At 48.0% G+C, this 27,348-nt stretch overlaps 2 protein-coding genes across 2 annotated transcripts in view; one reads left to right on the forward strand and one right to left on the reverse strand.

Moving 5' to 3' along the window:
* CEP63 (centrosomal protein 63) overlaps positions 1–3,665 on the forward strand; it is a 42,904-nt gene extending 39,239 nt beyond the window's left edge. The window contains exons 13-15 of the mRNA XM_030456448.1: positions 78–283; positions 846–1,152; positions 3,246–3,665. Of these exons, the coding sequence (XP_030312308.1) occupies positions 78–283; positions 846–1,152; positions 3,246–3,404 (672 nt within the window). The 3' untranslated portion in view covers positions 3,405–3,665. The remainder of the gene's footprint in view (positions 1–77; positions 284–845; positions 1,153–3,245) is intronic.
* Positions 3,666–7,554: 3,889 nt separating this feature from the next.
* On the reverse strand, positions 7,555–27,343 carry KY (kyphoscoliosis peptidase). Its single transcript, XM_008491019.2, has 12 exons — positions 27,195–27,343; positions 26,169–26,231; positions 25,035–25,097; positions 22,912–22,986; positions 22,696–22,737; positions 21,717–21,767; positions 19,944–20,026; positions 19,380–19,488; positions 16,683–16,800; positions 11,166–11,354; positions 10,342–10,532; positions 7,555–9,500 (listed from the first exon to the last, which is right to left on the reverse strand). Exons 1-12 carry the CDS (start codon positions 27,319–27,321, stop codon positions 8,599–8,601), a joined length of 2,013 nt encoding a protein of 670 aa, XP_008489241.1. The 5' UTR covers positions 27,322–27,343; the 3' UTR covers positions 7,555–8,598.
* Positions 27,344–27,348: the final 5 nt, after the last annotated feature.

Raw genomic sequence — 27,348 nt, forward strand, 5'->3', positions numbered from 1 at the left:
GCCAGCATTTGCTCGGGATTTGACTGTGGTGTCTTACAAATCAGCAGTTTTGACTTCAGCCCTTCTCTGTCTCATAGGGGAAAGGTGTCAACCCCAAAGCAGTCAGTGAAGACTATGCTCTTGAACTAAAGAAATTAAAATCTGAGAATCAGCAGTTGCAGAAGGATCTAGCAGAGGCCAGAGCAAAACTGGTGCTTGCCCAGCAGGTCTGGCAGGATGAACCTCAGGGCACTGCTCAGCAGATGCAGGATGGGGAGCCTGAGGCCAGGGATGTGCAGTACAGGTGAGTGTTGCATGACCCTGAGGATGTGGCTTCCTTATTATGAAGGAGGACAGAAGGTTTGGGGATTTGTGGATTTTTCATTACGTGCTTTATGTACAGTATTTTTCTCCAGCATGTAATACAGATGGGAAAACACAAAGGGCTGTTTTGGAGTCTTCCTTTATGTTTTAAATAGGTTAGAGTAGCTTTTAGTCCCAGCTGGTTTGTGTTCTGCAAAGCCAGCTAGTATTAGAGTCTCTTTGGGGACTGCCTTTGCCTTTTTCTTTGCTCAGGGAGCAGAATGTGCTCTTTGGGTGGAAGGATGAGATTTTGGCCCCGGATGGCTGTCCTCTTTTCCTTTCCACACTGTCTTGTCTGACATGTACAATAGCAGGAGAGTAAAAGAGGATTCCCTAGAGACTGGATGTCCATCTAGAAGTCCTGTGGGGAAAAAAGAGCCAGTTTGGATTGCCAGGGCTATCAGTAACCTGGATGTTAATTGTTATCTCTGAGCGAGATTTGGCTCCAGTTGAGCTGCTAAGAGGCAAACTGACATACAGCTGTGTTCAAACCTGCCTTCCAGGACAACTCAGGGAGCACAGCACAAACATGATGAACAAGCAGAGAGAATACATCACAGGCTTGATGGGTCTCCTCAGCAGCATCAAGGGGAGCCCCAGAGACAGGGAGCTGCTGAAATAGGAACTGTGCCCACTGTGATGGGTGAGATACTCACCCAGACCACCAGGAAATGCTGCATGGAGTCATCTGCTTTGGCCAGCTTGCTGGGAACAGATTCTGTGCTCCACGTGCAGGATGGAAACAAGGATTTTGCAGATGAAGCATCTAAACAGCCCATGCCAGATGATCAGAGAGACTCCATGCCTTTGGTAAGTAGTGGTATTGAATAGCTGGTTGTTTTTCAACAGCTGGGGGTATAGCTGGGGGTCTCATTGGCAAAAGGAGCCAAATTTTTTAACGTTCTGGCTGTATGGTGTGTGTGATTCTTTAGGCATACATCAGGCATTAAACGGGGAGGAAAAACAGTGCTGGATGGTTAATACTTGGATAATGGGAGCCCTATGTGTTTAGTTCAGAACTCTCTAAGGAAGGGTTTTGTTTGGAGTTAACTGATCAGTTAACTCCAGAATCTCATGGTTCTCTCCATACTGGTGTTGTTCCTCAGTGTGTACCATGTCAGAATTCTCCTTCAGCTTTTGTCTTGGAGTGTGAGAGGATGTAGAGTGCAGAATATTTAAATGTACAGTTCTGGGTAAACCTGGAAGCTGGTGCTGCACATCTGCCTTCACTGCACCACACAGGGTGAGTTTGGTCTGAACTTAAAACCACTTTAGGCCAGCTATATAGGCCAGCTTGAAATTACTGCTTCACAGCACCAGGGGAGGCTGTTATTTTTCCCAGTTAATGATCATACTTTTTTAGTAGGGAGCAGTGTTGGCACATTCTCTGTTCTCTTAGCTCAATGGCTGGAGAACATGCCCAAGGCAGAGGAAATCTGGTATCAGTCACTTCATGCCTGTGGCATTTGATTTCTCCTGGGGTTGGTGGGGAGCTCTTCATCAAGTTCCAGGGTCTTTAAGTAAGTTCCTTTAATATTAAGAGAGGAGAATTCTCATCAGTAGCCAATAGTGGGATGGGAGAGATTTTCTGGCTATCTGCAGCCTTTTTTCCTGCTTCTCTTTGTTCCTGGCTGTTGATGAAAGACCAGAAAACCACCAGACTCCAGGATTTGGAAATAACCAGTTAATGTTCTTTAACCAAGAGCTGTGGTATGTTTTCTGAAATGGAAAACAACCTCTTAGTAATTTTATAATTCACTTGTGCAGGAAGCTTCTCTTCATCAACTTGTAAATTAAGCCAAGTTTCCAATATTATTTTTGTAAATTAAAAACTTGTGGGTAAGTGATAGGAGTAGTGGGAATAGTTCTTGACTCTAAAGGAAAGAATCTGGGGCAGTTTATTGCCCATTACTTGCTGAGGATGCCTTCAGTGAGCTGTGAGGGGGTTGGTCTGTTCTTCCCCTGTGAGGTTGCAGCAGGGAATTATTTCAGGGAAGCAGAGGAGGAGGAGGACTATAAAAGAAGGCAGGGCTGGCTCAGTCTGGCAGTTTTTTCTCTTCCCTGGAACCTGTGCTCTGAGATTTTACTGCGCACTGAGGTGTTTATAAAGGCAAAGAGCAAGATCTAGACCTTAAGTGTGAAGCAGGACTCACTCAGGACAAACCCCTTGGTATTTTGTAGTGACCTCCTGTAGAGTTGCACTGTGGCTGCATGTGCCATTTCCATGCCTCTCATTATTTGAAGTAGAGAGGCTGGTAACTGGGGGAGGTGGCCTGAAGTTGACAAGGGAAAATTTAGACTAGATATTAGGAAGAATTTCTTCACTGAAAGAGTAGCCAGACACTGAAATGGGCTGCCCAGGGAGGTGGTGGAGTCACCATCCTGGACATACTCAAAACCCCATGTAGGTGTGGCACAGGGCATGCTCTGGTGTGCATGGAGGTTTCTTTTTTATTTTTGGGTTGATGGTTGGTGATTCTGTGATTCTGTGAAACTCCGGTTCCCCTCATTAAAGACCAATACCTTATGATACCTCTGGGGTCAGGTTCCACCTGTGAAGTCCAGCAATTCCATGGGCACAGACAAGAGCAGCTTAACGCTGTTCAGCTTTAGTCCTCCAGTGCCTCAGAGAGAAGATCCTCTGGAATGGAAAAGTTTTGTATGCTGAAGTACTTGTTTTACTCCCTGTGGTTCTGGTAAACACTTGGGAAGCTTCCCTTGTTGGTTAGAGCCTCTTGGGAGGAAACTGTGGTACAGGCATGAGAGCTTAGTCTGTCTAGTAAGGTAGAAGTGACAAAAGAGCCCTTTAGGATCATGTTTAATTGCATGGTTTGTGGATCAGAAGAGCTTCTGGCTGAAACTTGGGATGAAAGAATACCTGATATCCCTTTGTCTCCCCTCAGTGCCCGCTTCCCACAGCTTCTGTTGGATCAATAGCTGCCAGATACCTGGAGGAGGAAGAACTGAGATCTCAGCACATCCTGCAGTGCCTAAACACTCACATTGAGGAACTGAAAAAGGAGAGTGAAAAGATAGTGAGACACTTTGGACACCAGGAGTGACGTTCCTGATGGAATTTGAATGCAGCTTTACTCTATGGTTCCAAACTGCAGCTGGGGAGGTGCCTGTAAACCATTTGCCACTGGAGCTTGAGTGAGAGGCTGCTCCTCCTGCTTGGGTCCTGAGGAGAGGAAACTCCTCTCTACCATGTTTGAACTGACGGGTGGTGTTACCCCACAAACACTGCAGCTTGTGGTAGGTCAGGAAGCTCCACCAGGGGTCTGTGTTTGTGCACTCACAAAGAGTTGCTGGGGGGGTTTTAAAAGCAAACTGTTTGCTAATTTTAATGTAAAGTATTTTAAGTGTGTTTCATACATGTATAAAACATTTGAATAAAACCAAATGGAAAAACACCTCTTTTAATGTTTGTATAAATATACAGAGTAAATCTCTTGTGGTGTGCCATGGTGTATCTCATCAGGAGCTTTGATCAACACCTTTTCCTTCCTTTCCCTCCCACAGTAGCTATCTTCTTCAAAGAACAAAGAATGTAATTCCTCTCACCTTTATGCTACCTGTATTTTCTCCAGCTAATTTTTCCTTGGTGGAATTTCTTCATATCTCCTGGTTTTTATAACTTCTGCCCTTTGCTGTTTGTGTAATATCTATGGTCTTTTATATTGCCTTGCATGTTGCTTGAAGTACTGCAGAATAGCTGAGGAGTGAATGGCTGAGTCCTGATGGTGGTCACAGCGCTTCAAAAAGAAAGGAGAGTAGCTGGGACTGTAAATGAGATTGGATGGAAGGAGATCCCACAAACAAGTGAGCCTCATCTGCATGATAGAAGTAACTGCAGCTGCTGGAGAAGCTGGTGTCAGCTCGTTTGGAATCTAGGTGGTCTTGGACACTGACCAGTCAAGTTGAACTGCTGCATTAAAACCATCTGTGACTTGTTTTGAGGAACATGCTCAGTTCTTCCTCAAGGAAAGTAAGTTATTAATGAACAAACAGAACTTGTGTGTTAGGGACTTGCTTTTCTTCCAGGGATGCTCTGCAGTTCTGTGGCTGAGCTTTTTGCTTGTATGGGCAAACCTACGGACAGAGATATCCCTTGTCCATCTCCAGGTTTCTTGTTCCTTTCTGTCAGCTTCACCTTGTCCTAGAGCAGCTTAAGGCTGTCCAGAATAGGGAACCCCAAAGCAACAGATGTATGCAAAAACCCAGCATGGGATTAGACAGGGGAGCAACCTGGTTGAGTGGGAGGTGTCCATGCCCATGGCAGGGGGTTGGAACTAGGTGATCTTTAAGATCCCTTCCAACCCAAACCAGGCTATGATGATGATGATGATGATGATGCTTGTCTGCAGACTGTAGCTTCCCATGCTGTAAAATGGGACTGCACTTGGGCAGATCTGAAAAAAACATCTGAATCAACAAGTCCTTTTGTCTTGCTACTGGAGTTTTCTGAGCTAGAAAGCCTTCAAGTCCACTCTAGATTCTTACTGTGCAGTCTTTGTAGTGATGGGTGCCCATAGCTGAGGATAAACCCTGGCTGTGCATTTTGCACACAGGAGCCTTCTGTGCCTGTTCAGAGCATTCCGCAGGTCAAATGTTTTTAAAACAGCCATTTTAACTGTCCGGTCTCAAATAAGGACTTGTTATCATGGGGCATTTTGACAAAAGCTGAATGGCTAAGTGGAACAAATATTTATTTCCCCTTTCTGCCTGAACCTATAGATCCCCCGAGGATGTGGGATGCTGGAGCTCCTAAGGCTTTCTCAAGTCCCCCACTGGTGACAGCAATACCATTTTTTAAGCGATAACCTTACAAACCCTTTTCTGTTTCCTGAATATTTGCTAAGTAAAGCCATGTCATGCACTGAGTGTTTGCCGAAGTTTAGAAGACACTGGGGCTCACTTGTGATGTTCTCTTCCATATTTCTTTCCTTTAGAGATATTTGGCAGTTCTTGTTGGCAGAAGTGAAGAGCCAAACTGAAGATAATCCCTTTGTTTAATTAGTATGTGTAATCCTACAGCATTTACAAATTTCTAATATGTGCAATAAGCAGCTTGATATAGGAAGCAGCCTGTAAAAATTTGATCTTCAAGTCATCTAAGGAGTAAAATTTGCCACTGCTGAGTCCCTTCTGGTGTTTGTGCTCGGTCTTTTCCACCTCTTTTTGCAGGTGTGGAGTTGTGTGGCTCTGGTTCCTGAAGCTGCTGTGCATGGGCTGCATGAGCTGTGCAATGTCTTGAAGAGTTCGCTGCTCTCCCTGCCTCCCTCATTTTTAAGCACGTTGCCCAGCATGGAAACAGCAAAGAACTGGATGTCCCGTGGGTGAGGAAGAGGCAGCACTTGAGTAGATGGAAGCACAGAGAGAAAAAAATACTTTAATTTACCTCCACTGAGAAACAAGATGTTTGCAAAACAGTGATGTGAATCCATAGTGTGAAGTGTTTCCACCTCTTGGTGGTGTAGGGCTTACTCACACTGTTCAGTCCTAGGGCCTGCCAGGGTAGAAACTGAAATGGGAGAGCTTGCAGTCCCCAGATAACGGAGAAGTCTGTTGCAGAGATGTTCTCCTGGTGCTAGAGTTTTTGCTGCAGTGAAGAATGTGCATTTTTTATGAGGGGGGGAGGAGAAAAAGACTTGTTTATCCTGGAGGGAGATGGCACAGCAAGTACAGACTTCTGAGGTGCTTTAATCTAGGGCTGCAGGCTTTCTCAGGCATTCTTCCCTGCCTTTGCCCTGTCAAACATCTCTTGGAATAGTCACCTGGCCCTGGAAGCTTCATAATTAATGAATCTGGAGAGGGTGTTTTTGTATCTTTGAACTCATGCCTTCGATAGCACTCAGGAATTCCTTGCACATTTGCAGGGCTCAGCCAGATGTTTGTTTTCTGTTGGAAACAAAAATGTGGGGATTTATCTGTAGTGCTTCCCTTTGGAGCAGCCTCCTATCTCACAAGTTGGGAAGCTGTTGCATGCTTTGTCTTTAGTGAGCTCCAGATGTTCTTCCCTGGGTGTGACAGTGCTGGCTGTGGGGCACTCTTTCCTTGCAGGGAATTGAATTGGAATTTGCTTTTATACATATGTATCATGGCAGGTGCTTGGGCTTTGCTGTGTTGTTGATCCTCCTTCCTGAGATCGTGCTGGGTAGGGGACAAGAGTGTATAAACTCCTTTGGGATATTTTTTTTTTTGGCCATCTTGAGACAGAAATAAAGAGAACCTCTGAGGTGAGGAGCAGGGGCTGTGTTGGTACCCGTGTCACCTTGCGGAGAGGCTGCCCTGTGGCTGCTCCTTTGTTGTGCCCATTGGTGAAGGTGCAAGTGAACACCAAGGACTTGGTTGCATCATGGGTATGTGTAATTTGGGATCCTTGACCCTGTTATGTGCAAAAAGTAATACTCTTTATTTCTCAGGCTCTCTGGGCTGCCTCCTTATCCTCCTATTGCAAGAACTGACGTATTTTGGATCAGCTTGACCTGTAAAATAAAAGCCACAGAAGTGTGTCCTCCTTCATCTGAAAAATGGTATGTAAGAAAAAATAACTCTTCTGCTAGGTACCAAAATAAACCAGGGCTGTCTGTGCTTACAGATGAGGCTTGCTCAAGCCTTCAAGGTCCTCAGCAATCAAAAAAGCCCTGAGTCTTCCTTGCATCTGTGCTGTTCAGTATGTGTTGATGTCCTGGGAGCAGATGCCTGCTGGGCTACAAGGCTTGTTAGTGCTCCTGCAGGGAGGAGCTGCTGCTGGCAGGTTTTGAGGGCAAAGACACTTAGCTGTGTGGGGGAGGATGAAAAACCTACTTTTAGGTCACATATGGAACCTCATTGTCTTCCAAGTACAAAGAAAAACCCCAAACCCTTGCTGTACTGGCATCCTAGAGTAAGCTGTGTTATGATACCTGCAACTGGTGTCTGCAACTGTCTGCAACCTCACTGAGGGTTCTGCTGCTTGGACAGGGCTCAGATAGACTGTGAGCTCGCTCTGCTTGCTGCAAATGGGGACTCAGACCTGGCTGCTGGGGTAGAGGAGGGGATGTAGGGGGGGTGGGAGGTAGCAAGCCTGCTGTGGGTGGGCAGCCCTTATGCTAGTGCGTGTACAACTTCTGCCACCCAGTTGCTGAAGAGGAGGGGAGTGTTGGGGCAATCCAAGTATTTTGTATGGAAAGCTTTGTGAAGAGGAATTCATGTTGTTTGGTCAATGAATTAGAATGCAAAACCAGAACAGATTTATTTTCAATTCAAGCTCAAACATAGTATTTCTAAGGTCACGCTAACACTTATGGACATCCGAATCTTTTATGAAAATGTTGCTTCATGTTATGGTGTGTATTTGTTTGTATGAGGTTTGCTGGAAGATCACCCCTGCCTTGACTGTGTCAGGGTTTTCCAAGAGTACAGCACCGAGTAGATTTTTACAAGATTATAATGTCCCAGAGCTTGCTGTTCCACAGAACCTCTGAAGTTCTTTAGCTGCAGTGTGGCATAGACAAGTTGGGGTAAGGAGTGATTTTTTGAGAACTTTATTCTCCATCTTACTGAACTATTTTTTTTTTTTTTTTTGTTATGGGAACACCTTTGTGCTTGGGATATGATTACAGCACAAAAAGTGTTTGCAGTTCAAATACTCTAATATAAAAAGGTAAAAATTATTTGGTTTATTGTATTTAAGAGTCAGTGTAAAAAAAGATTTCTCAGTATCACCGGAGCTTTGTAAGACAATGAAGTGCACACGAAGACTTCACTTTGGATCTTTTCCCTCACACTTCTCTCTCCTGGGATGTGTTTTGCAACTCAGCTTAGGAAGTTGGGTTGAAATATCCTGAAGTTCCTTGTGTCCAGTGTTGCTGCTTAAAACCAGGGTGTGTGCTCTGCATCCTGTAGCTAGGTGGATTCTTCTAGGACTATCCATTGTAGGACTTCTCTCATGGTCCATAACTTGGGAACCAGCAGTTGCTGCTGATATTGAATGACCTGTGGCCAGACAGTTCTTTTCTTCTAAATGTGTCTGCACAAGTAAGGCTGAAACACAGGTGAGGGTTTTATTTTGTTTCTTCCATTGCTGCTCCCTTCATAACAGGGTTTTCTGCTTCTTTTAACTTCTTTGAAACCGTGGTCTTGCAAAAGCCTGCATTTGCTTAGAAGAACAGATTTGATTGAGAGTGACTGATCTGCTAAAGCAGTGTTGGCTTGGGGTATTTTGGCAATGTTGGTTTGTGCAGGTGAGTGAGAGAACAAGGAGAGGGGGTGTTACTGGCTCTCAACTTCGTATTTCAGGACTTGTGAGTAGAAGCTGTGGTTAGCATTCTCGTGCACCATCACAAACACCTCTCTACACCCCGAAGTGTTGCAGGTTCCTTCCCAGTAGTCCCTGTTCTGGGTGAGAGCGTGAGTGTCCTCGGCTTGAACCAGCACCTTGGCTATCCCGTGCATTTTGAGTTTGAAGTGGACATTGCGGTTGGCTGGCAGCAAGCCGGAGACTGGCTCCAGGATTTCGTACTCATCCACCCACTTGCTGTAACTCTGAGGGAAAGGTGGCCACTTCACTTCAGTGTTCAGGCAGGTGATGAGGTAGTTGAAGATGTAGCTGTAGTTGCCAGGATCCGACTTCTTCCTTGTGAAGATTTTGAGAACAAAGTTGCCGGCGTGGGGGAGGTGGATCTTCAGCTCCAGTTGGTTCCCCCGGCGGATCTGCATGACGTGCCTCCTTCCCTTGTCCTCTGCCAGGCTGCTGCCGTCGCAGTACAGTGAGGCCAAGACACTTATGTCCTTGCCCAGGGTGAAGGTGACAGAGCAGCGCCCATCATTGGTGTGAATGATGGGGTCGGGGTGTGACGGCCTCAGGAATCCCTGGCGCTCCGTGAACCAGCTGGGTCCCACCGGTTGGTTGAGATCCTTCGGGAAGCGCATGGCCTTGTCCACAGATTTGCACTCCACCACATATTCCAACACGCACTCGTAGAGGTCTTCCGAGCTTTTGATGGGCCTGGCAAAGATCTGCAGCTTGTGACTCCCTGTCTTCTGCGGGTAGACATCCAGCTTCATGCCGTGTTTTCTCAAAGTCATTAAACCGTGCTCATCTTTTCCCTTCAGCTCAAACGTAAATAGCGTGGCGGAGCGGCAGTCCACTGATACAGAAGCTTTGCCATTAACTGTGAAATGCAAAAGAAAAGAGACTGTGCAGGGCTTTCAGTCCATCTTTAGCACATATACCCTGCTCTGGGGCAGACTAATCTGTCCTAAGAAATTGCTGCTTCTCTAACAGTAAAATAAAGAGCTGCAACGGTTGGACTTAGTGATCTTAAAGGTCTTTTCCAACCCAAACGATTCTGTGATAGGAACTGACAAGGTGGTAATTTGTCAGCTGTCTGCTTGGACCAGTGTCCCTCAAAAGGAATGAAGAGCCCTTGTTTTTGGAGATGTGTGTTTATCCTGTCTTGCCATACACTGACATGGAGCTGTGGTCACATAGAACATGAAGTATAACTGAAAGTACCTTCAGCCCCTGTGCTCGAGGAGGGCTTAATTAGATGTGATTAGACCTGACTGCTAGTCCAGCAGCTGTTCCAAGAAGCTTCAGAGAAAAGTGCAGGAACCCTCCAGTACATAGCTATGAGATAATTTACCTCCCTATGAGCCTGTTTCCAAACAGCTTGAAGACAACCTGAAGTCCTAAACTCTTGTTGCTTTCAACTCCACACCCTTTGCATTCATCAGTTGGTTATCTAGCTACATTCCTGCAGCTCTTTTTAAATCTGAGGAAGGTGATTTTCACTGTGGGTTCAGGTAGGGCTCAGGTAAAACATCTCCTGGGCTAAGGGTGCTCAGTCCTGCTTAGAGAAAGATCTTAAAAGGTTTTAATCTCATTTTCAAGCCTGAGCTGCTAATGTCTAATAGCAATAGTTCTGATTTTGCACCAGTGGTGCTGGCTAACAGAGTAACTGGTCTCCAGCAGCTGACTGAGGTTTTCTTTTAGCCCCCCCAGGGTGCTACCTGTTGAGATGATGCTTGTCTCCGGGTGTGAAGCCAGCAGGCCCAACATATAAAATTTACTCTTGTACAGCATGTTGTTCTCAAAATCTTTCAGCATCAGGGTTGGTTTAAGGAGCTGCCAGTTACTGTTATCCGGGAAGTGATTGTTAATGAACAGAGCTGGATGAGTCAGGAAATAAAACTCATTGTACCTGGAAGAAGGAGAGATGAAAAGAAAATGAGGAGTTGTCTGTAGTTATTTTTCCCCCTGCATCACACTGGTAGTTTCAGCAAGAGAAGTCTGAGAGTTTTGGGGCTGCTGAGAAACTGAGGTCAGTGGGTTTGAAATGCTCCAGGCAGAGAAGGAACCTGCAATCTGGCCTTCCATTTGGCTGAGTTTTGGATAAAACCAGGGAGTCAGTGCTACCCCCTGCAATTGTAGCTCCTAAAGAAAGGGAGGGAGGCACTGCTGGGTGTTTGAAAGCCTGGAGGCACTCCCTCACAGGTGGCTGAGAGCTGTGACTCAAGGGCCACGTAGCATTGCGTAGGCTGAAGATGTGAGTGGCAAAACAAGTTCACTTTCAGCAGTGTGGGGGCTTGTACCTGCCTTTCTACAGCTGAGTGCTCCACCCCTCGTATGGACAGCTTTGGGTCTTGCTGTGGAACTTAGCATTTAATAAAATCATAGAATCATTAAGGTTGGAAGAGACCAAGATCATCAAGTCCAACCAGTGTCACTGTTTGGTGTTTCTTACCACACCCATCAACTTTCTTCTGGTTGGTGGTTTTTGGTTTTTTTTCTTTTGGGGTAGGTTTCTGTAGTAACACAGAGGCTGGTTCTTTACCTGAAGGTGAACTTGGTGAAAGAATCATCAACAGTACCACTTCCCCAGGTGCTGTCGAGTAAATGCCACCTTCCATCGAGGTAGACAGCGTTCCAGGTATGGTCAGAGTCCCCTGTAAAGGTCTGCCCTATCTTGTACCCGTACCCCTTACAGTGTCCCGAAAGCTTCATGCACTGGATTCCTGCAATACTAAAAGGAAACAATAAGATGCAGCAGGAGACTTCTGTTTTAAACCTCTCAGTGTACTTTTGTAGAAGGAGGTGAGTAGCAAAGCCCAGCTGTCAGTAGAACTTCAAGTGGACCAGCTCCATCAGCTCCCTCCTTGCAGGTGAGTCCCAGGGGTGTCAGGGGTTTTAAATGTCTTAAGTGTGCAAGTCTTGAAAGCTCCCAACTTCTGACCCCCAGTGTCAGACTGCAGTGGTAAATGTCTGTATTAGTGCATCTAGAGACAGGCAAGATCTCCTTGTTGGCCACTGCCATCAGGTGGAGTCTGTGGTTTTTCTGGGCTGTGCTAGTGAATGGTTTCCTATGGGTGGGCATGTGAGGAACCCATGGCAGGGATGCCCCAGGTGTTGGGTGGGGGTTTTTCTCTTGTAGTCTTTGCACAGGCATTTGGAGAGGGGGGGTCCCACCAGAGGGAAGGCCCTTTGCTCTTCCCAGTTTTGTGTCTGCTGCACCATCAATTCACTATTGTTAGAGGAGGATGGCAAAGATGAAGTGTGCTTAATTGCTCTCTGTCTTGTTCCTCAGTGGAATCCCTTTGATGCTTTCCACAATTAGCCCGTGTAATTATAAATTAACAGTGTGTCTGCCCCTGCTTGTGTTCTCCCTGTAACAGCAGACCTGGTGTTTGACACCAGCTAAGATTTCTTAGACCTCATGGGACTGTGGATGTTCATTTCTTTTCCTTAAAAGAGCCAGCCTGTGCTTGCCCAGGGTACAAATGATTAAATAGCTCTATTTTAAACAAAAAATAACAATGAATACCTGTGTTGACGTGTAAGTAAGATTTAAATAAGGGCTGTGTTAATGAGCTCTCTGCGTGGAGAGCGATGCATTTTAACACTGGCAGCTTCTTATTTCAGCAGGAATCTAAAATTGCTTTGCTTTAGAGGATTGTCTTCTGTGTAGGATGGTATTGACATTTTTCTTCTTCATTGGGAAACAGGCTAAACGGAAGAGCTGCCCTAAGTAATGAACTGTGTGTGCTTCGAGAGTGAGATTGCCTGCATAATGTGGGCTTAGCCCAGAAGGAAAGTGATATTTATGGGGAAGATGATCAGTGTGGTTGATGAGAAGCTGAGGTCTGATAAACAGATGCTGGCTGGTAAGTGGCAGTGTAGAGGTGCTTCTAGGCAGGATTGCTTTCTTCACGGAGGTGATGCTGGCTTAAAGGGCAGGTGGCCACAACAGCTTTCAGACAGACTCACTAAACCCAATCCTGGACACTTCTGTGTGACTTTCTTGGGTAACCAAACTAGTGAAGAATCTGGAGAGGTTAAGGGAATGTGTAGTTTGGAGAAGAGGAGGCTGAGAGGAGACTTTATTGCTCTCTAAACTCCCTGACAGGAGGCTGTAGGGAGGTGGGTGCTGGGCTCTTCTCTCAAGTAAACAATGACAGGGGCAGAGGAGATGCCCTGAAGTTGCACCAGGGGAGGTTTAGACTGGAGATGAGGAAGAATTTCTTCACTGAGAGAGTAGTCAGGTGCTGGAATGGGCTGCTCAGGGAGGTGCTGGAGTCACCATCCCTGGAGGGATTTAAAACCTGTATGGATGAGGCACTTCAGGACATGATGCAGATAGTGATATCTTTTCTTCAGGACGAATGTTGACAGTTGGATGTGGTGATCTTCGGGGTCTTTTCCAACTGTGGCAATTCTGTGGTTCTGTGTGATTCTTTGACAGCTGATTTTCTTCAAGATTATGCAATCAAATTTTTACATTCTCCCTTAAATTCTTCAAGAAAAAACCCAAAAAACCCAACAAACCATCCCAGCTGCAAAGGGCTGAAGGAGAGCCAGCTGGGAACAAATGTCAATTTGAGTAGCCTGTGGGGAGAAGACCTGAGTTATGGGGGGGGGGGCTGAGGTAGTGGTCCCTTGTCTCTGCTGAAGTTGGCCAGTGAGGAAGAGGAGGGAGCAGCTGGTGGCTCTCCCTTGGCTTGGGTTGTTGGGTAGTGGTAGTGAGGTGCTGCCTGTTAGAAGAGGGATTCGAAGGATAGGAAGGAATGGCACTAGGAAAGCTGGTGTCACACGGGGTCTGGACAGGCTTGGCCAGCCTGCTCTCTCCTGTGAGCCAAATTCTAATGTGGAGCTGGGCAGCAAATCTGGAGCAACTCCACTGCTGAGACTGGTGAGAGCTTGGATTTACATGGTGTAACTGAGACTGGGAGCTGGCCCAGGGACTTTAAAGGAAGATTTGATCCTTGGAGTTTCGAAGGGGTCTAACAGGAGCTAAGTACTAAATACCCATGAATTTCATGGGGATTGGTGTCTAATCCTTCTAGGCTTCTCTAGATTGTTAGCTGGGATATTCAGAGAGAACATTAAGGGGTAAGTTCTTCCCTTCGTACTCTCTGTGCTTTCACTGATAGTGAGCCTTAGCAAAGTAGCAAGAAGAGTTTGTGCTTGGATGTGTTCAAAGTTCCCCAAAGAAAGGTCATAGGATTTAAACAGTGGTGTTGGACAGACAAAAAACCTGGCTAAAACATCCTGTGAAAGAGCAATCCCGTAGTGGTGAGAAGAGTGATGGTGTCTCTGTTCTTGTGTAAATGAGTTTATACAGGTGAATTAACCAGGCAGAGAGATGATAGAGAGGATTTGCAGAAATGCATGAACTGGCAATGTGATGGTAGAAGATAACCTAAATACATGGTGAACTGGAAGAACTGAATTAAGAAACAGTTGACAACATCTGCGTGGTGCAGCAAGGAGGTTGACCTAAGTTGCCTTTCTGCTTCAAAAAGAGTAGGAAATAATCTGGATCTTGGTGTCACTGGAATTCAGTGGCACCTTCTTCCCTTTGATTTCAGGTTGACTTTAATGATTTCATCTGAAAAAGAAGCAAATCTGGCTTTTCCCTAGGGACACAGAGTGGTTCATACTTGTGGGAGGTTGGTGTATATTCCTGTGCCTGAAAGAAAGGAAAACTACTGCCAGTAGAAACCAAGAGAAGCGAGGGGATGTGAAACCTGGATTATTTGCAGAGGAATTAGGTATGAAGAGCAGCGAAGTGGTCAGATCCACTGTAGGGAGTGTGGTCAGCTTTGCTCCCAGAGGTGCTGCTGGAACCTTGCAAGTGCAAAGAATAGTTTTGCTTTCACTGTTCATTCTGGTAAGGGAGTTGATCCCCAAGTAGTTAACCCCAAACTGCTAGGTTTCAACCTAAACTGACCGAATGAATTACAGTCCCTCACTGGCTCATCCTCACTACCTCCTTGACTTCATTGTCAGCTGAGAAGCCAGCTCTTGATAAGTGCTGCTAAAGTATTGGTCAGAAGCCTGGTGTTCTGCTCATAGCTATGATGCCTGTTTGGAAACCGATGTTTTGTGTCCAGCTTCTCACTACCCCTGCCCACCTCTCCTCTGTGAGAGGAGCCTCAGGTCACGGGAAGGAGCCTGGCTGCCAAAGGTGACAGCATTGTGCCTGCCATGGGGACTCCTCTCTGCTGGCTCTGGGACAAGTAGGACTCAGTCAGTGTCCCCCGTTGCCTTCAGCAGGACCTTTGGGTGACTCGTGGTGACTGTTTGGACTGGGCTGTTTGTTAAAGTTGCCTCAATGGGAGCTAGTTTAAAAAAAGGCATGTTAAAATACTTGGTTATAATTTTTTTTCCCACTAAAACTTGCCTCTAAAAACCCTTTCTGTAAGATAACTGCTCTTTGCCTCTCATCTTTATGTGAAGCTGCAGCAGAAGGCTTGGACAGTGCACAAGAAGGGCTGAAGAATTCCCCTAGGTCTTGCCTTTGCTTAGAGCTTTTCAGGACAAGAGTTAAAGTTTAGCTAATATCTGAGAAGAGTAATAGGCTGGGTGGCTGGGAGCTTTCCTGAATCACAAAATGAATAAGCAAACCTGGAACCGAGGAATTAAATCATCAGAGCCTTTAAATAGTAAAAGTTATCCTTGGAAAGATTAATGTTGTTAATGGACTCAACATATGCTTTTTAATGAACGGATGCAAATTGCCCCCGCTTCTAATAACTGTTCTGTAAGATGCAGTTATAAATTCAGGCTTCACCATCCTGTTTCTTTATTTCACTCTTTACAAGGCAAGATCTGGGATACGTTATTGCTTGGAAGAAGTCACTACATTAGCATCTGGCACAGTATTTTTAATTTTTTTTTTTTAATAATCTGTCCTTTTCCCTGTTTTGTTTGTTTCATCATGGAAAACCTTCCCAAATCTTTTTTGGCTGGTGTGAAAAGCCAATTGTTACTTACACATGCCAATTAATAAATGGCCTTTCATTTTTTTCCCCCAAAGCTATCTTGTAAATGGAAGCTGTCCCTGGGAGAGCATCCCTGCAAGCCCTTGCTGTCAGGAGAGGACACCATTGCTTTCTCCTGGTTGGAAGCCCTTTCCAATCCTGTGTCCCTGAGTTGCCAGACCAAGTTTGCTCCTCTTGGACAAACCTATGCCAGGCTGGTCCCAAACTCTCCAGGCACCTTTATTGCTTTCACTATTCCTCTAACCCAACCTGCTGTGGACAGAGAGTTGAGATGCTGCTCCTTGCTGTGGTACTGAAGGGTTCCCTGGTGCAATGGGCCTCTCCTTTCATTACTGAGCTGGAGAAACGGGAAGGAGAAGGGATCTGGGCTGCAAGGTGCCAAAGGTTTGGGATTGCAAAGTCCTGCTTCCACTTCTTTGTGGGGCAAATCCTACTCCTTCACGCAACTCATCTCCAGTGAAGCCAGCAAGGTTTTGTGGGCAGAAGAAAGGAGTTTAGTCATTGAATGGTGATGTAGCTACATCTAATGGGAATCACAGCACTGGTCTTGCTGGGAATGCTCCTTGAGCTCGGGTGCAGAACTGGTTGACAAAGTGGGAGGCAGTGTCCCTGTGGTGCTCCTGTAGAGGAGGGGGGAGAGGGCATCCTTCTGGGGCTGCACCCACCCCTTGCACGGGAGCATGTTGGAGACAGCACTCCTTGTCAAAGTCTTGCTATGCTTTTAACCTTCACACACAGGTACTGGAAGGAAAAGCCACGCTGCTTCTAACTGCATTAGCTCTGTGTTTTCATCTGCCATTATGTTAATACAACGCGAAGCTCAGCAGATGGCACAAAGTAAATTATGCTGGGGACAGGAACGGGGGGGAAGAAGAAGGAGGGGGGGTGGTAGGTGGAGAAGGAAGCAAAATTGACCTTTCTAGGACTTGCTGTTTTTCCACAGCATGGTTTGAAAGCTAAAGTTCCTGCTTAAAGTCACATCAGTCAGTGCACAGGCAGAGAGAAGAGGCACGGAGATGACAAGGAATGTTAACTCTCCCTGGCACGGGATGTTTCTGAGCTTAATTTACCTGCACATTTGTTCAAAGAGCTCAGCGTATCCCTCACAAATGCTCTTCCCCTTCTGCAGCACGTCCATGGGTCTAGTTGACAGCTGGCTTTTGTTATGGTAGCCCACGATGTCGTATTCTGTGGGAAGGAATAGAGAGGAAAGTTCATCCTAAAAGCCTGAGGCAAGCAGAGTTGGCGGGAGCGATGCTGGGACGGGTTTTCACTTCCATGAGGCAGCAGAGAGATGGGAGCTGCTGCACCAGGACATGGGGGATGACTGCTGGGGGGAGAGGGACAAGGTCTGTCTCTCAGCACCCTTCGTTCTAAGCCCAAGCTGGGATTCAGCAGCTGAATCCAAAATGGGAGGAAAACTCTGTTTTTTGGGTTTTGTTTGGGGTTTTTTTGTTTGTTTGTTTTGGTTTTGTTTTTTTTAGAAAAAGTGGGCCTCCCTTGGGCCTGCCCTCCTGCTGGGGTTGCTGCTGTCTCAAGAGCTCCCAGTGAAAAATGGGTAAGATTGGAAGAGACTTTGAAGAGCACCTATTTCCAACCTTCCTAAGAAAGCTCCCTCTTTGAAGGAGTCAGGCTTGTGTTCCTGTCAAAAGAAAGCATTGAGCTTTTCACACTCTCTGTGAGCAATTTGTATTAAAAGTAACCTGGAGAGTAGCTTGTTGGGAAGTACCTGAGATGATTTGTTGCAAGTGAGCCATATTAATACCTGGAAGCACAGGAAATCTTAATTTGTTTGAGCTGAAGGCAGAGAAGCAGCACAGCAGGGCTCCTTCAGACAGAGCTTGAGGAACTGGTTTGGGAAGGTTACCTCAATGCCAACCAACCCTGGTCACATCCATAACCTCTTTCCTGAAGTCCATACATATTTTTTCTGACAAAGCTCTAAGGAATGCTGCATCAGCTGGTTCATCCTCCCTTTCATGCTGTGGAAAAGCAGGGGGGGGGAACAGGACACGGGGCACAAAAAGCTGACACGATGCTGAATTTGTGCTTTGAGGAGCTGCTTTTCGAAGCTTCCAGGGAAGGGGCTGGGGCCAGCTCGGGGCTGTGGGGAAGGCCTGGCCCCACCAGGGCTGGAGGGGCACAGAGAGCTGTCTCTGTATTTATGCTAAAATAATCCCTTCTGGTGGTGCTGCTGCTGCATTGAGGTATCAGTCAGTCCCTGATGGGCAGGGAGCTGAACTGGGTGGGAGGAAATCCCTAGGGAGCTGTGCTCTCCCTTAAAATCCAAAGAAGGAAGGAGTTTGTGAAGTCAGTGGCCTTACAAGACAGGCACATCACAGTTTTGTGAGATGGTTTGAACTCCTGGCACTGTGTTTTCTTTCTCCTGTGGGCAAACAGGGGTCAGGCTCTGGTGGAAGGACAAGGAACTGGGGGTCAAAGTGGCAGGAGGTCTCCTTCCCCTGTGAGGAGATGCCATCCCGTGGTTGTGTGTGACGTAAATGGATACATGTCCATCCCAGGACAGAAATGAGTTAATGGTGTAAAGACTGAATGGTCTGGGGTGGGCTTGGAGAGACACGGCCAGACCAGCAGTTTGCTGGTTTAAGGGCAAGGTGAAAGCTGCTTGGGACTGACCTGGAGATGCTGACCCTGCAGCTGCTGGCAAAGCTCTGCGGATCTTGGCGAGCGTAAGATTGGGCCAGGGACTTCCCAAATTGCTGGTCTCCCCTGGCTGGCCTGTCCTGTCAGCAAGCTGCTCCCCATCGGAGGAGCTTCTCCCCCTCCACCCTGAGAACTCATGGGACAGGAGCCTTTTTGCCTATGCTGTGCAAAACCCAGCACATTCAGTTCACCCCTCCGCCCCCCCAGCATGGCAGCTTCTGCCCCCTCTGATGTGCCAGACTGGAGAGCCTACAGACACTGCCTCCTCCTCCTCCTTCTTTGTCCTCTTTCTATTTCCTGCTTATTTCCAGGACCTGGGTTGGGGTAGGGGAAGCTGAGTGATTGAAGGGTTCTGGATTGGCAATCAGGTGCCAGCAAGTCTTCTGCAAGCTGGGCTCTGATGTGCTGCACCGACACGGCTGGGGGGCTGGAGGGCAGGTAGGGACCAGCTGGAAACTGGAGCATGGGATTGTATCCATCAAACATGGGGGCAAAGCTGGCAGCAAAACAGCCAAGAGACTCTTAGGAGGTGAGAGGGTGACCCAGGATGGGCTGCGCACAAGGAGCAGGGCAGAGCTGCAGGAGCAGCTGTGGTGGCACTGAGTTGGGCAAGGCAGCTGCAGGGTTCCTGGTGGGACCCTATGCCAAGACCTTCCTAGAGCAAAAGCACCAGCATGTGCTGGGAAGAGCTTTGGGAGATAACAGGGAATCAGGACAGTGGTGTAGGTGAAACTTCTGGTTGTGTTGGATGGCTCTGAATGTGGCAACAAAGGCTCTGGTGTCTGGCAGCCTGGCTTCATGGTCCTGCTGCTCAGATGATGGGGACATGCATGGTTACACCTCTGAGTAAGTTGGGTGGGAGTTACAAATTCATCATGTGGAAAGAAATTCATTATGACCAAACCTTGTAGGGCCTGGCAGTGCTGGGAGAGGGACTGTGGGAACAGAGATGGTGAGGTGTGACCTCTGAATGCCTACATCCAGGAAGCCTTCCTCCCACCCACCATGAGCAACCAGACCCCGAGGGACATAGTAAACTGCAATGGCTGAGTAACAGGGTGGCAGCAACAGCCTTATCTTCTGAACTGAAGATCTCCACCTACCTATGTGGTGGCAAATCCACATCCATATGGCTCGGACTTTCTCCAGGTCAGTCCGGGCTTGTTTCAGCAGGGCTTTAACAAGTTCTTCTACGCTGTTTGTGACATTTACCTGTTGGAGAGAAGGAAGCATTGGAAGGTAGTGCTGAAGAAATTGCTTGTAGTAGATCTCCCTTCCTCCCCGCTCCCTTGTTCTTCTAAAGCTGGTGAGACTCTGTCAGGGTTTAACACTGGCCTGGCAATTAAACCAAATAACAGATGCTCTCTATTAATCCCCCTCTCCTCCCTGATAAATCCCCCCACTTCCCAAGACACTGCTCCAACTTGAGCTTCATTAAAAATAGAAATGCAAAGCCCCGTTGCAAGGCAGAAGTATTTGTTGTCATAGTTTCTGCCCTAGAGCGGGATCTCTGTTCGCAGGGAAATGGTTTTTGATTTGTTTGGGAGATTTTTGAGGCTCTTGCCCCAATAGCTCAGAGCAAGCTGGGGTTAGTGCTGGTAGCCAGGTCTCAAGGAATGGCTCAGCAGAGAAGCTGGGGGGAGGAAAGAGGCAAAAGCAAGACTCACTTTTAATGCATAGGCATCCAGCTTCTCAAACTGCTGCAGATCTACCGGCATGGATTTCAAGGAGGATCTGTCCCATGGATAAGCTGGAAAGAAACAGGTTGTTGTTGTCTCAGGAAGGGAAAGGTGTGTTTTCCCTGGCTGCATGCTTGCACGTGGGGACACTGCAAGCATCATTCAGCAGCGGGTGTTTTGGGAGCAGAGGGCATAGAAGCACTGTCAGGAGGTCCCTGAGAGCTGAATGAAAAGCACACAGCATATTAGATGGAGGTGGGCACCCTGGAAAAAACATGGCTTTTAAAAAAAAACAAGCCACCGCGATGCTGCATTTTTTTCAGCAGTTGTGCTGAAAGCCATGTCAAGCACAAAAGAACTGATACCCCCCTGCTGGTGCCTGCCCCTCTGCTCTCTGCAGCCTCTCAGCTCTACTCATTGTGAATGAAGGGTTAAGAACCTGTCCTAATTAATCAGATAACTTTTTAAAATGTATTTATTTTAACAGCTGAGGCTGGTCTCTCTCCTCACTGAGCCACCCGAGTGGTGCATGGATGCGTTGGACAGACATCTGCCCCGGCCCACAATCTGCCCTGTGCTCCCTCATCTTCTGGGCTGTGCAGAGAAGAACTGAGCTCCACAGAGCAATCTCTCCCCCTGTTATCCTGAGCTGCCAAAGCCAGTCAGAACTGAAGCAATTCTTCTAGCTCTCTCTGTAGGATTGCTATTTTCTTCAGGAGAAGATTTAAAAGAGATCACAGAGTGAAGATGCTGCTGTCTGACTCCCGAGTGCTCAGAGGAGAGGTGGACGCACAGGGCTGTGGAGTTGATGGAGAGGTGACCAGGAGAAGGGAGCTGCCTTGAGATGGATGTGGGGCACAGAGGCTTTGCCTGGTTGTCTGCTGGTTTATTTTTGAGCTGGTGGGACATCCCCCTGCTGCCTGCTCAGCCTGTGCTGGTGGGAGCAGGACACTCCAGAAGTTCTGAGAGCATCCTCTCCTAGTGGAGAGGCCAGCAGGGCTTCTGAGATCCATGTTCATCACCTGCTCCCTCTCCATCTCCCCCCAAACAGGGCTCTGACCCCTTTGCTGCCAGCCCCAGCCCACTGGGGAGGGGGGTGGCCAGAAGCTCTGTTCCTGACTTGCAAAGTTTTGGGTTGTGGTTTTTTTGTTTTTTTTTTTTTTTAACATGAACCCTGGGAACCTCTGCCATGGGGAGTGGTGATGGGGTTAGGATACAGAGTGGGATCTGCTGTGCATCCCTGTGCCAAGCAAAATCAGCCTGTAGGCATGTGGCATCTGTTTCTTTAAAGGATTGTTTATCTTGGTTTTTGCATGAAAAGGGCTTTCATGCTGACCTAGTGATAGAGCAGATTCACGCAGTTAAAGGTTTCTGCTTTCTACAGCTCTGAAAAATGTTTGCCTTTGGGGAATGAGATGTTGGCTTTTTCTTTTAAATTGTTTGTCATATTCCCCTTGGTCAGGTTCTCTATGTGGGGGCTGCAGGAGCTCCCCTGGTGCAGACGGCAGCACCCATCTCGTGCCTGTTGGCAGAGCAGCATCCAGGTGTGGACCCTTCAGAAGGTCTTGGGAACACGGGAGGTTCTCACAGCCACCCCCATCTGTCACCTCAACCCAACGAAGTGTTGGGAAGCTGAATGTTACTCGTGGTGATGGAGATTAAATCCCTATTGGTGTTCTTGAGTCTGGGCTTGCAGCAGGGTTAGTCCTGAAAGGCTTCCAGCCTGGAGACTATGAGGTTAAGGGGACAGCTGGTAGTTACCATGCAGATCTTCTCCTCCTGGTGGCCGCGGGGCTTTGGTCCTCTGGAAACCTAGAAAATTGGGGAAGGGAATGTGAAGTGAGCAGTTCTTGGCAGGAGGAAAGAGCCAAAGAGAGGTAAGTGATCCTGGGGAGCAGGAGGGGTTGGTAGAAGCTGATGTGGAGGCATTGCCTGTTCCCTGGCATTCGGATGTGGATCGTGATGCCCCATGGAGAAAAAGAAGAACTGAGCTTCACAGAGCAATCTCTCCCCCTATTATCATGAGCTGCCAAAGCGAGTCAGAACTGAAGCAATTCTTCTAGCTCTCTCTGTAGGATTGTTATTTTATTCAGGAGAAGATTTAAAAGAGATCACAAAGTGAAGATGCTGCTATCTGACTCCTGAGTGCTTGGAGGAGAGGTGGATGAAGGGGACGGAGGGAGTGGAGGGGGAAGGATGAAAGAAGCTGCCCACATCCCACCCTGCTGCCCCTGGCTCTTCCCAGGCCACGTTCCCCAGCAGTCAGCCATCTCCTCTTCTGGCCCCAGGGCTAGGGGCTGGAACACCAGCCTGCCCACCACCCAGCCAAACCCCCCCAGGCATGGAAGAAAGGAGAGCTGAGCTCCAGAGCTGTCAGACAATAACTGTGCCAAGAGCTTGGCAGCAGCTGGAGGATTTCTGAGGGACATTGTGGCCCCCCCCAGCTGTCACCACCTGCCTTGTCCTAGAGCCTGTGGAGGAGGAGACTCCCCTTGTCCCAGGAGCAGAAGGATTTCAGAGGATCACAGAATAGTTAGGGTTGGAAGGGACCTTAAAGATCAACATGATCCAACTCCCCAGGCTCCTCGAGCCCACCAGCAGCATAAGCCTGGCTGGGGGAGTGGGCATGGGGGTTGGCATCGCCTTAAGATTTTGGAGTCCCCATGGGCAGAATGGAGCCTATCTCTTCCTGGGTGAGGGCTAGCCTGGGGACATGGGCTGTGTCACAGCAGAGCCTCACCTTTGTTGTCCTGATCTCTAAGGCTGGGCAGCCTCCAGGGACCTGCAATAACCCAGGAATGGTTAGTGCAGTCGTGGCGATGCCTGCCCGGGCTTGAGGGGTGCAGCATCTCCTCCAGCTCCTGGCAGGCCTCTTGCCCTCCCTCCGTCTCCAAAGGGAAGGGTTTGGCCCCTCCGCCCCCCCCATTCTAGCCAGGATTCAGAGCCCAGGCTGTACCTTTGCCAAAGGAGAGTTTCTTGAAGAGTTGTGGAGTGGTGTCCTTGGGGTGAATCTCCACTGTCACTTGGGTTCCTGCAAGAAAACAGTGACAAAGTCCCTAAGAAAGGGAAAACTAAGCAGGAGGTGGAGGGAGAAGGGCAGGATCACCTGACGAGGCATTGCTTTAGCCAAAGAAGTCACAGACTGGGAAGGTACCAAAGTGTTTGGCTTTCCTGGCCAAACAAAGCACCCTTAGGTAAAGCTCACAGCCAGAGAGCTTCTGGTCACCTCTATTGTGATGTGTAATTCTCAGAAAGTAACAGACAGCCCATTATAGCCTAAAAAGTGACAAAAATGATCATAATGAACCAGAGATCCCCAGTGAGGGTTATGTGGCAGCTTAAGAAGAAGGTTTATCACCATATTAAATAGCTTGTGATGGGGATGGGATAAGCAGAGAATCAATTTCTTTCATTGATTTTTCTTGGAACCCAACAGTAAAAAGCTCAGAGCCATGAAAATTGTTTGACTGGTGATAGGATAAGCTTAGGCAGAAGCTGTTGCCCATCAGAGGCAGCATCCTGGCAGGGCCAGCTGTGGTTCAGACATGCCATGAGACTTGTGCTCCATGGGCTGCCATCCTCCAGAGCAACCTCAGATGGAAACCTGGGTGTCCTTGGGTTTAACACTTCATAGGGAGAAGTAGAGAGAAAAAAGTTTGGGAGTTAATTTTTCAAGTAAGACTACTTTTTTTTTTTAATATAATTTTTTTTTTTTTTTTTTTTGGCAAGTATTTCAGAAGGTTCTGCAACCACTGGAGGACCTCAGGGTGCTCGTGGGCTTCTCGTTTTGGATCAGGCAGAGGTTTCTTTGGAGACTGAAGAAGGTAAAGATGTCAATGCACTACGGGGCTGCTGGCCAGCAGCACCTGCTACCCCTGACAGCCTTGTCAAGTGTCTCATGACATTTGGGGTGTTCCTTGAAAGCCAGCTCTTGCAACCACTAGGGAGATGGGAATCTGCTCTTTCATCAGAGTTTTTCTACAGAATTTAACCTTAGAAAGAAGGGTTTTTTTAAAATCTGTCATTCTGATGAAAAGTTTGATGCCCTTTAAAGCCCCACAAGGCAAGAAAAACTGTTAAAAGTGTAAAAACTTAAGCCCCTTTTAAATCCTGGAGTTTTTCTGGGATGCTTGCATGTATCAGGGTATTGAGATTAGAGCTGGTTGGTGTAGCTGGTCAGCTAGTTCAGAGGTAAAATGAAGACAAATGTCTTCTCAAACATTCAAAATGTCTTCTCAAAGACATTGGTCCATGCAGTATAATTTCCTTATGACCTTCCTATTTTCTGGGGTCCTTTTAAAATTATTTTTATCTTTGCCTTTTTGTGAGTTTTCTTGGCAACTTAGTTTTCCCTCAATTTAAAATTCTTTTTTTTTCTCTTTTTCTCAAGAAACCAATCTTACAACGAGGAGTACCTCCTTCCAGTGAGTTTAAAAAGCATTTAACAAATGAAAAAAAAACCCAGAACACCATAATACCACAGACACTTTTCAAAATGCTACATCCATTGCTTTAAAGAACTAATGGTAAGAAGCAGCTGCTGATATTTTTATGATGTGTTTTACTATTCCCAATCAAGACATCCTTCGTAAAAGAACACTTCCATTTCTCTTGCCTCTCTGTGGCCAGAGAAATCTTTGGCCAGGACATGCTTTGGGGTGCAGCTGGCCCAGCACTGCCCCTGCTCCAATTTGGGGATGGCTCCTGATCTACCCTATGACAGGCCTTCTGCAACCAGCTGTCTTCAGCTGAACTTCTGCCAGTATTATTTCTTCCAGCCCTTCCATCACCACTGGAATAGCTGACACTGGCAGGAGGATGTCCTCAGGATGCTTCTGGGTTCCATCTAGGCCATGTCCTGGTAGTCAGGGGGATGATGGGAACCCAGGTGCTCCAGGACCCACATCCATGCAGAAAGACTCAAGGATTCTTCCAGCTCCCCTGGGATTTTTAATTCTTCATTCTCATGATCACCAAATGCTCAGGGTGGGGCTTTGGGGCTCTTTTGGGAGGTTCTGAGGTTGTTTTATTACTGGAAAAGCTCGAGTGGGAACCCACGTCCCTTGGGTCACCACTTACCTTCATTAGTGTATGAAGTAACAGCTTGTGTCTGCTTGCAGGGCTCCCTGGGGACTCGCTGTCCTGCTTGCAGAAAGAAAAACATCTCAGAGCCTTGAGGAACATGGAGGTACCTCTGTGGAGGCAGGTTCAACCTTGGGCTTTTGCTCAGCAGTGCCCTAAATCATGACCCAAGCAGCCTGACCCCGTTTTCCAGCTTCAAAGACCAGTTTCAAATGGTCCAGGGGCACCTGGCCCCACTTCAGAAAAGATGCTCCAGCCTGGAGAAGGTTGCAGGCATTTGAGGTAAGGGGGAGGGGGGTGATGAGGGTGCTTGGCTGAGGAGGTGTGTGTTTGGAGAGGTGGGTTGGTGGGAGAGGAAGGGAAGAGCAGCACAGGGGGCTTGGAGGCCATGTGGTCTTGAACATCAATGTGGCTGTCACCATCTCATTCTCTCTGTGCTCCAGGAGCTCCTGGTGGTCCCAGCAGTGCCAGTCCTGGGGTGGATGTTCGCCAGGACACTAGGGGCATCCCTTGCTCTTCTTCAGAGCATTGAGGGACCTGAGCTGCCAGAGAAGAGTGCCAGGAACCTGCAGCTTGGTTGGGTGCAGCCAGGGGTGGTAACCCCTTCAGATGTTCCTTCTGAACTGTTCCAGGGCTGAGGGAGGAGGAACTGGCAGGGGAACATACCAGACCAGCAGCCCTGTGGTTCCTGGGTAGTGATCACACCTGCCCCGTGCTCAGCAATCCCTGAGGTGCAGGGAGGAGCAGAAGGACAGACAGCTTGCAACCCCAAAGCTTTGTGGCAAGACCCCAAGCCCCACTTAAGCTGTGTGAGTGCTGGGGAAGTGTCTGGAAGCTCCATCTGCAACCCAAGCAACCCAGGGCAGTGAATTTTCCCCTCCATCAGCTGGCTGTGATACAGAGGAGCCCCCTGCACCTCAAAGCTTGCAGCTTGCTGTCTGCTGCCTGGCTATGGGGCAGAGCAGGGAGAGGACGCTTCCCATGGCACATGTCCCCACTGAACTCTTCCCCCAAAAGTGCTGGGAAGACATGGGTTGTTGCAAGCATGTTGTTGCTCAGGAAGCACAGCTTGGTGTGCCAGTGGGTTTGGTGGTCAGTTTTATCAGCAGAAAGAGCAGAAAGAGGACATACCATTAACGTCTCCCCCCTGATGTGGCTGTGATCCGCTGTTCCCATTCCCATCATCCTGCACACCTGTAAAATACAAAGAAGAGATTTGGCAGGCTGTCCTCCTGGGAAAGTCTGTGTGGGGAGGTGCTCTGGCACTGCCTGGAGGCCAAACTCCCCAAAACCTTTTGTGTAATTCCAGCTGAACCTGGGTGTCATTGGAATCCTCTGTCCCTGCCTCATTTGTGGTGTTTATTGCAGCCCCTCTTGCCAGAGCACAGAATACCAGGAGGAAGAAAAATTGTGCATATCTAAATCCATGTCTAACTTAGTCCTTGTCAGAGGTGCTTCCACAGGGCTTGCTTGGATTTGGGAAGGTGCTGCTGGATGCCCTGTCAGATGAAGCATGAACACAATTTTTATGTTAGCTCTGCCTCTCCTCATTAGCCTGGATCTGGCTCGCTGAAATACAGCTTTTTCCTTGAAGTTTTAGAGCAGGAATAGTCCTTTTTTTCCCCTCTTCTTTTACTTCTGCAAGGAGGACTTCTTTACAGTTGCAGAGCACAGGCTTTGTTTTTTTGGAAGATCCTGAAGGGTAGGAGCCCGGCCAGCGAGACTGTCCCAAACTGTAGCTATAAATGGCTCAGGGCAGTCACCCATGGAGATAAAGCCCAGACAGGCTTCAAACAAAACCCTTCTTGCCCCTCCTGTAGTAGGTGCTGAGGCTGCCCCAGATCTGGCTCTGCTCTCAGCAGAGAGATCCCGTGGAGGAACCTCGGGGCCACCGCAGGGCCGAGCAAGGTGCAAACACGTCCCCAGATGAGTATCGCTGTGTGTCACCTCCTCCCACACCTCGGGTGGGTGCCCCCGGGGCGTGCTGGGCTCTGCAGAACCAGCCTCGAGTTTTGGGCAGGAGGGGTTGCAAAGGAGAAAAGAAGGAGGGAGGGAAACCCATCCCTTCATCCGAAGCTGCCGCTTCTCTCTTCCCCCACATCTGCCAGGCAGCTGCAACCTGCCCTGGGGTCACCCCGGGTTGGGGTGGGACTTTACCTGTGCTCCGGCCACCTTCCACCTGCCTCTGCCCATTTGGTTTGCTCGCTGCCTCCTCGGGGTGGACAATAAGCAGCAAATTGATGGTTACAGCGCTGGGGTCTGTCTTAAAATCCATGGTACCCATCAGCACATGGCCGGGGTGCTGGTCCTG

Source organism: Calypte anna, chromosome 9, assembly GCF_003957555.1.
Source record: "Calypte anna isolate BGI_N300 chromosome 9, bCalAnn1_v1.p, whole genome shotgun sequence".
In the NCBI taxonomy this organism is placed as follows: Eukaryota; Metazoa; Chordata; class Aves; order Apodiformes; family Trochilidae; genus Calypte; species Calypte anna.